The sequence below is a fragment of the Pundamilia nyererei genome, unplaced genomic scaffold (genome assembly GCF_000239375.1).
Source record: "Pundamilia nyererei isolate P.nyererei 1_Seehausen unplaced genomic scaffold, PunNye1.0 scaffold00020, whole genome shotgun sequence".
In the NCBI taxonomy this organism is placed as follows: domain Eukaryota; kingdom Metazoa; phylum Chordata; class Actinopteri; order Cichliformes; family Cichlidae; genus Pundamilia; species Pundamilia nyererei.
This window is the reverse complement of record NW_005187421.1, coordinates 2,970,579-2,980,427: the sequence shown is the minus strand read 5'-3', so window position 1 is coordinate 2,980,427 and position 9,849 is coordinate 2,970,579. Positions and strand designations below refer to the sequence as shown.

General features: G+C 37.4%; 1 protein-coding gene across 5 annotated transcripts in view; it reads right to left on the bottom strand.

The window, feature by feature from the left end:
* Nucleotides 1–9,849, bottom strand: part of ldb2a (LIM domain binding 2a) — a 105,429-nt gene that overhangs the window by 23,317 nt on the left and 72,263 nt on the right. For all 5 annotated transcript variants that reach the window (XM_005726506.1, XM_005726508.1, XM_005726507.1 and 2 more), the window contains exon 4: nucleotides 982–1,104. In XM_005726506.1, coding sequence (XP_005726563.1) covers nucleotides 982–1,104 — 123 coding nt within the window. The remainder of the gene's footprint in view (nucleotides 1–981; nucleotides 1,105–9,849) is intronic.

Here is a 9,849-nt window from a genome sequence, read left to right as displayed (position 1 = left end):
TACATATACATATACATACATATATATATATATTTTTTTAATATATATTTATATGTATATAAAAAAAAAATTCTCTGACTTTTTTCTGCTTTTTGCCCAATTTTTCTTTCCTTTTGTGCCTCTAATACACAGTTGTCAGTCTGAAATGCATTTTCTTCATCTTTTTTCCCCTGCTTTCAAAATGCTGGAAAAAACACAGACTTATCTAATGTTATAAGCATAAGATGGAATAAAATGGAACACATTATGACACTGACCTTTAATTCCTCTTTCAATGTTCAACCTTGCCCTGCTGTGTTCAAATTAAACGTGTGGAGCGTTTTCGTTAATATTACTTTGTAAGACTTCTACTATAACTCTGACCTGAAATTGACCAGGTGTGTCTTCCTATGGAGATAAATATGTAGAATCACATTCATGTAAAGATGAGCATGTCTGGGAGGTGCTTAAGAGAGCTTTACAAATCTTGGGCCCTTAAAACATATAAAAGCCTCATTGTATAACGCTGAAGCTAGTATTCAGGCGTACATCATTTGGCTTTGTTTATTTGTGAAATCTCTTGTTTTTACGCTGCTAAGTACAATTTCAGTTCAAATTCATTTGGCAACAGAAGACCTTCTGCTCGCTCCAGCTATACTCCACAGCTCCAGTTACTAAATGTGTGTTACACTTAGTGGAATTAAGCAGATTATTCATTCGACCTTGTTTTTTTTTTCCCCTCTCTCTCTCTCTCTCTCTCTCTCTCCTTTTTCAGACAAGGGCCCTTTTTTTTATCCTTGGTGGCCTTTGATGTCTGCAAATAAATTGGTTTGCAAAAATCCTTCCAAACTGCTTTGTTGGCGTTTAAATTTCATATGCTCATGAACAGCTTCTAAAAAGTGTCTCAGCAGAGTGCAGGGACCCTCGTTAGTATTCAAAAAGTGACACCTAAAACGGGCACATGTGGGGGGTTTTGTCGCGTGTTAATGATGTCAAACTCACGTGCATGGCCAGGATACTGCGGGGGATGAGCTCTCGGTACTGCCGAATGGTAAAGTGCCACGTCTTGATCCTCATCAGATCATCAAAGGCAAACTCCAGTATCAAGCGACCCTCTGTACAAACCTGGAAAAAGATCACATAGTTAGTGTTACTTTATATTTTTCCTCAGCCTGATATCTCTTTCAATAATCTTGAACAGGTTGGCAGGCAACAACCAGCCGATTTGGACACGAACGAAAAACAGGAATCGATGTTTATTGGCCAGGAATGATTTTGATTTAACAAAAAAATTAAAAAAAATAAAATGCTGGAAGTGTTTTGTCTCATTTTTGGAATTCGTTCAAGGACTTTGTAGTATGTTGCGAGCTATTATGCTTCCAATATTTACTCAGCTCGCTTCCCTCATTCACAGCATCTGTCCTTGGGCCTCTCAACCATCCAGCTATTTCTAAAATGTGAAAATAAACGTAATCTGGAGAGGGGTGTGTTTACGCCAGAGACAAAAGAACTTCAGGTCAGAGAGAGTTGCCAATTAGGAGGAGACAGAGAGAGAGCGAGAGAGAGAGCGGGGGAAAAACATTTTTTCGCCCCTTTAGCTGAATTCAGCACTTGCCGGGGCCCTTGCGCTTCTCCCGTATTTTGTTGCTGTGACAACCAGGCAAAGAGAGGAGAGAGAGAGAGAGAAATGGAGAGACAGACAGAGCGAGGGGGGGGGAATCAGCTGATTAGTTGGCATGGCAACAGCAAAGATGTAATCCCACCAGACACACTCTAATCAATGCCCCCAGTGCAGATGGTCTCCTGAGGATCAACAAGAAAGAGGCTAGCGGCCATACTGCACCCCCACCCCTTCACTACCACCACCACAACCTCCCCTTCCAGTTCCCACCCACCTCTGCTGGTCACGTGCCAACACACTCAGTTAAAGAAGAATAAATAGAAGCTCAATTGCACAAAAAACAATAAGAAAATTCCCTGAATGCAGAGCTGCTTCTCTGCTGTCTTAACTAAACATGTGGTTAATGCATAATGTGCAACCAACCCAACCAAAGGGGATTACAATATTCCAGTTTAGAAAAAGTTTCATTTTAGATTGAAAGACCCATAATGCATGTGTAATGGGAATAAATGAAAAATATGTACAACATACACTATTGTGGCGAATCCACTTAGCCAAAAAAATGGATCGGACATCAATTGTAGAAACGATAGTCTTTATATAAGGCTTCAAAAAGGGGAATGTACAACAAATAAACTGCTCGACATCAGAGCAACATATAATGGCTTCCCGAAAACTTTCTTTTGCTAGCTAAACCCAGAGTAACTTTCGTCTACCACAAAGGATTCTGGGAAACACAGTTTTCTAATGAAAATACCTGTTAAATGCTCCCTTTTAGCAGAAAATTAAATCTATAATTAACAGCTCTCACTAAACATGTGGCTAACACTTAAATCACTTACAAAATAACCAAAATGCTGTTATCAAACAATAAACTGCAATAAAGTTACAACATACACAATTTCTGAATATGGAAAAAAAAAAAACACTCCACACTTTTGTCCCGGATTATAAACTTCTGGTATTCTTTCATTTCTGAAACTGTACATTAATATGCATGTTGAACTACAGTTTTGTTTTCATTTTTGGCATTTTTCTCTAACTTTATACTCTTTTTCTCCAATTTCATAAGAGCATAAACAACTGACAGAAACAAGCTTTTAGATCTTCATGCAGACTTTGGTTTGTGGATAGTTTGCACTTCAATCCACTTGTTAAGGGGCACAGTGCATGAAGTCAGACCTGTCATGATTAGTGTGTACTCAAGGAATAACTAAGATGAAGTATTTACTGGATTGTAAATATTCTTCTATTTACGCTTACTGGTTGCTGAGCTGCAATACTGGATTTCTTGATGTGTCTTCTTCTGCATAAAAAAGAAATTATTTATTTATTTCATTTTAAAATTTGGTTTTAATTTACTCAAACAAGACCAAACTCTTGGTCTGTGTCTATGCTCCAAATTGGTCTTAAACCTTATATAGTAAATGAAAAACTTCTGATTTTCTTTCAGTGATTGACACAACTGTCACAAAAATGCTCAAACAGAAGTAAAACTATGTATTTGCAAATTTAGGGATTATATTTACATTTTAGGATAAACTGATGTCTTCCATAAAGATTTAAAATAGACAGATTTAAAAAAAAACGTTCTTGATTACCTAAAAATGCAGTTATGTGACCAACTTTCCTAACTCATTTAACTTTTGACATATACTGTATTATTTTACTTTAAAACTACGGGACATTGAATAAGTGTTAAAAAAAAAAGTATATCGAAAATACACTTCCTACCACATAAGTCCAAAGTAATTAATCACTGACCTCTAGGTACCCAGACCATTTGGCATTATGAGTATGACAGTTGTAAACTGCCTCTTTAAACTGCTGCTAAATGTTAAAAAAAGAACAAAAAACAAAAACAAAAAAAAAAACCCTCATAAATGTTACCTTTGGTCTTTTCTTTCTTTTCCTCCTTTGAAATAAAATGCATCATTGTCACTCTGTAGCATATAGGTTTTTACCCCCTGGGCTTATGAAACCTATTAAAAGCCCAAATATTATATATTATAGGCCAATTTGAGGGAAACGGGTATCTCTTTTACATCATTCCTGGGAGTCTGCTTTTAGTAGATTTGTGTAATTTACCCACCAGCAGTTAAATAACTTGAATTGTGTTTACTAGTGAGCTGGTATCTTCTGATGCGTTCCAGGTGCTGTAGCCTACAGTGAAATAACAATGCACTATTGATTCTTTTTTCCATAGTGCCAACAGTGAGTGTCCTTAGCACTGCATCTACTATTGCTCCTATTTCTCTCTGCAAGCTTTCTGCCTCCCTGAAACTGATAAATAAATTGGTAAGCTGCCTAAATCAGAACCAGAATAGGAATCCCGTTAATTGCCAAGCGCAATAAATGCGCAGAAATTTATCTTAGTGGCACTGGTGCAGAGACGCTATATTAACCACAAATGCAACCAAGGAAGGCTTTCTTTTTTCCCACAGATTCCAGAATAGATTCAATCATACAAAGCTATTTATTTCACCATAGTGAAAGTCAATCGGTTAAAATCTAATATTTCTCAGCATGGTTGTAACCATTTATTTTTAGCCAAAAAGTGTTCCCTTATGAAAACTAAAAGAAGGAAAATCCCCTTAAATTAAAAAGTGGTCCATTAAATGGTACGGCCCCTCGCAGAGAGTCCCCATTGATTTAAGAGCAGAGTCATAAATCTTCCACACAACGGGGCTGAGATCAGGGGATCTCCAGCTCAAAAGAGCAAGAAAGAATAACAATGTCCTGCTGCCGAGACAATATTCAATACTGTACCCTAACCTGGCAATCATTAATAACAGAGGAGCTGAAGGTCATTAAAACGCTTAATATAAGACCTGATAACTACTTCTGGTGAATATGATCAGATCTGGCTAAAGTAAAATATATTTTAGCAACAAACTGCTGACATCGGTTATAGTTCTTTAACTCAACATGATTAGTAACTACTGAGAAGTCTGTAGAAATGCTGTTAGTAATAACGTACACGTGAATAAAGTGTGTTATATTATATGTTAAGTCTGCATAAGAAATAAATCAGTCACTCAGAAACTGCCTCCTATATAAATATCTACTGGGATTATTAATTTTCTACTACAGCTACTACAACATTTAGTCATTTTGTTGAGATTTTAAAGACCACGTGATTGATCAATTAATCAATAACGAAAATGATCAGCAATTACAGCCTTAAAGTAAAACATATATATACTCTAATGTTGCCCCAGGATATTTTAATATTCTCCATGAAAATTATAATCACCTTCCAACTGTGGGCCTAATTTAATAGCTGAAATTAACTTTTAAATCAACAAACACATTTTATTTATGATAATTATGACGTGTGTGCTGCAGATTATATTTTAAACGTAAGAACAGCATTTCATTGGGAGCTCTCAGTGGCTTTGCTATTAAGAGGCAACTGCAGTACTGTCAGTTTGACTGCTGGCTAGTTGTGATATCCCCTCCTATTCTATCCCCATGTTCCCTGACTGCCTCTTCTGGCTTTGAATAGAGGTTGAAATGTATATAATCTCGTGGACCCTGGTGAAAAAAGTACAGAGGTGAATAAAATGTAATGGAAAAAAAACCTTTGCAAATTTATTATAGTAATCATCATGAAATTAAAACTTGAGATGTTAAATACTGTAAATGTAAAATCCCAGTTAAAGATGGCAGGTGCAAAAAATAGCAAGTAGTGCAAAAAAAGGCTCTAAACCAACGCTGAAAGGGTAAAGATAGAGGAAATTGAAGAGAATTGAAGAAAAGATTATCCATCAAGCTAATGAGCAACATGCATTAGTGTGCATTACTGTACATGCCACTGGTAATATAAACACCTGTGAAGGCACCATTAAGGCTCAGTGGTATACAATATATACATTTATAAATACATGCTGTCCCAAAGAAAACACTTTTTTCCAGGCAAGTCCTTGCTTATTATAGGAAGACCATCGCAAACCACATTCTACATATAACCTGCATAAAATCGACTTATATATATTTTATACAGCAGATTAATTCTGCTGTTCCACAAAAAGGTCAGTAGGTGGCACTACAACAAGCTAGTGTTTATGAACTTGAGTCTATCGTTTGAGCTCATGGTTGACGACATAAAGTTGAGTTTTACTCCTTTGCTTGTTGGGATAGAAGGATGCTTTTTGTTTTGATGCTGATGTACTTCTTTTTTGGATTATGAATCTCCAGTGAATTAACTAACTGGGTTAGCACAGCAAGCATTAGCAGTAATTTTGTGTGGTTCACAAAATTACACTCTATCACAAACCAATCGGAGATGTTTATCTTAAACTGTAGAAACTAGTTTTTGAGTTTTATTTTCTGTCCTAGTATAAGTGGTCTTTGGGTAAGTATCATCGCAAAACACATTTATATTTTCCCTCTTTTTGCAATGAGATGCATTCTAACATTTCAGTGAGAACTGGATTATTGTGGCTATTGTTCACAAAAGTGTATATTATTTGCCTATGGATATGATTCTTAGTCCAGTTCACTGAATTCATTATAGACTGAATTACGTTGTTGCATATGAAGAGCAAGAGAAACACGGTCACTAATGGTGATGAAGTTGCTGTACAATACAAATACAATACAGGATATTTTCACTGCCTTGTTCAGGTTTCCTTTTTTAAATGGAGTTTGTTTCTAAGTGACGAGTTCATCCAATTGTAGCAAGCCAGGATTCAACATCCCCAGCCATGATGCACCCAACTTATTTGATAGTGACAGCTGCGTTGCCTCTGGACAAATAAGCTTATGAGATCTTAATACAACACACTACCCAAGTAGTACTAACAACAACATAACTGTCTACACACACACACACACACACACACCACACACTTGAACTGAAGAAACTGAAGATAACGCTGAACCTTAATGACTTGAGTATATGACTCTTGAACACCTTTAGTGTTATAGTGTATACAGTGTCACATATGCATATTTCAGCAGCATTGATCCATAATAGTGCATCCAATTGAAGCATTAAGTTGCATTAAAAAAGTTCCAATTTAGAATTTTTTTCCCGTTGAATTCAGAGTTAGCACTCACAAAGTTGTAGCATCCGTACCAAACCTGACTTTAAAGTCTACGATAGCAGCAGAACACATAAACTGTAAATAACTGTTGCATATTCATGACTTGTAAACCTGACCTCCCTCTCCCAAGTCACTTTCTCTAGCTCTTCCAAGGGGGAACACTGAGGGATTCCCAAGCCAGGAGGTCTCTTGGGTCAGTTCCAGGGTCTTTCTGGTACAACATACCCAAAACACCTTGACTAGATGTGCCTAGGAGGCATCCTAATCAGATACCTGAACCATCTCAATTGGTTCCCTTTGATGTGTAAGAGTAGTATTTTGTGACTGGCTGGGATCCTCACCCTATCTTTAAGGGAGACCCCAGCGACCCTTTGGATGAAGCTGTTCCTTCCACTTGAACAGATGCCCATAGGTATAGATAAGAAACTAGACCATTGTGTAAACAGACAATCTTACTTTTACTATACTCATCCATCCAGTACATTATTAGCACACAACTCAAAGCCAACATTAATGATATTATGGGGCTGCATGAGCGTACATGTCACTGGTAATAGGAACATTTGTGAAGGCACCAATAATGCTCTGTTATACACAGTACGTATATAAGATTTGGAATAACATGTGCTGTGTTCAGCTATGTTCTTGTCTACTATATCAAAACTACATTCTACATACATTTCAGCAGCATAAAGCCACAATAGTGCAATAATCAATTTGAAGTGAGAGGTCCTAAATCCTGAGTGCTCAATCACAATTTTCAACTGGGATGCTCCCATAAGTCAGATATACCACTCGGAGAGTCGCAGGAACCCCGACTTTGCAAACCATCTTGTCTGCGGGTAGAGACAAATTCAAGCCAACATTAAAATAATCACAGAAAAGCGTCTAAAGAGGCATTACCAACACATTTATATGTAAGTACATATTAGCCACCTAGCTTAATCATTTGGCATAGAAGCACCCTGAAATTTACCTTCCACGGTCACTAGCAACTTAAACATAAATATATCATCGCCCCCTGCTGGTACTGCAAATTCTGCATGCTTGTCAATTTCACACATTGGAGAGGCAAAGCAAGCGTGTCTATGACACCCTTTGGCGTGATATCGTGTTGCACTGGATAACGATCAACATCTGATTCCTGAGATAAAAGGAATGTGACATTAGATGGTCCGGGTGCTTAAATAGTCCAGACCTGTAACACACTGAAAACATTTGATGCATTATGAAGCAGAACACATGTTGAGCTGAAAATCTATATCAAGTAAGAATGAACAATACAAACCCTCATCAGTTCCCAAACCCTTACATAATCCAGTATTGTTAAAAGAAGCGGTGACACAGGGGTACACAAACTCCTGTCCCAACTATTTTAGGTAGGTTGCTGGAGTCGCATTAAAATTATTTATTTTTTTTTACATGCAGTTGTTTGTTTTTATTTATGATTTACAAAATTTCAGATTTTTTGGGACATATTTTCAGAACCATAGTAACCATCAGTAACCATTAACTATTCATTCTGTTGTTTAACAACAACCATTATTAAATAAAGACTTGTAACCCAGACATCGATAAATGGATATTGATAGATACATACACAATTAATACATACAATTATAAGAAACGTGCGGTAGACACTGCTGGCCACATTCAAAGCAAAGCATATATCAGGAATAACACATCAGCTAGTCAATTTCTCACCAAGGAAAAAAAAATCCACTCAGGGAATTAAATTTACTTCAGCTGAGATCACTGTGTCACGAACTCGCCTTTTCGCCTTTTGCTGTTCGCTCACCTCCCAGCATGCACAAACCCCCAGCTGGGCACCGGTAACAAGGGCCGTGCCCCCGGAGCTAACACAGACTGGTCAGGGAAAGCGAGGCCTGCAGAGAGTGAATAGAGGTGCTGGGATACCTGGGGTGGCTCGGAGGTTGGGAGTTCTTGGTCAAATTGGCACCCTGTGTCACCTTGTCAACACCTCGCTGCTTTGTGGGCCCGCCACAGAGTGTCCACCAGCCTCTGGAGAAAGCCACCCACTCTAGTGTCCTGCTAGCCCAACCCGTTCGTTAGTCTGTAGCACCACACGAGATTAGCAACAACACAAAGGTAAAGAAAAAAAAAACACATGAATTCATTAAACTGTACTAAGCTTGTTCAAATACTGCTGCCTGCTCTTTTTTCATCACAGATTGTCCACATTATGATCAAATGTAATCATTAAACAATAAGTAGTGAGTGTAATTGGTCATTTATTGCTGCAATAGTAAGTAATTTATCTAATATTTCAAAACAATATGTTAAGCAAAATACTACATTTAGGTTTCCATATAAATCCACTTGTAAGTTATACACAATGGGTTATGTCTCAGTTAATATCAGTGGTTTGACAGCCACACTAATACTCTATGGGTCATGTTGATGCAAAACAGTCACAGAAGTACAGGAGCGAACAATCAACAGTGTCTGAAACAAAATACAAACCATCTATGAGAACAAATTCCCATTTAGGAGCCGTGCACTTTAACCATCTTACCTGCGGGTAAAGCCAAATTTAGAACACATACAATCCTGGAAATGCTGCATGTACCTTAAGAATGAAGGAAAATGCAATTCAACCCGAGCAGCCTGTGTGCAACCTCAGTTCATAATTTTAATATTTAGGTTTTTAATAACAATAGGCATTAAACAGACCTGGAAGTTTATTTAATACAGTAACTGTCGGATTCACTGGGGCACAACAGAAACCCCAGGAGGCTAACCATGGACCACTACATCACTAGTTTTTGTTCAGCAAAGGATATTTGGTTTGTTTTTGTTGTTTGTTTATCCAATTTTCTGTTATCTAGCTACTATTTAGTCTACAATAAAAAGAACGAAATGCCCCTGAAAGCATTCATTCTGATCATCTTACTCTTTCATTTTAGTGACTACTCATCAATTATATTTGTAACTACAGTGTTTTTATTTCTGTTTGGGAAGATGACCGAAACTATGAAAACAAGAAGAAATTTTTAATAAAGCAAAGCAAAATTATTCTTTCATTGTGCTCAAAATTAGAAATTTTGAAAGACAGAGAGAGGTAGCAGCAGGAAAGGAAAGAGACAGATATAGGCAGAGAGAGCGAGAGGGAGAGCAAGAGAGCGAGTTGGGAGCTGGGGATGATTTCTCTAGGGATGAAGGGTGTGTGTGTGTGTG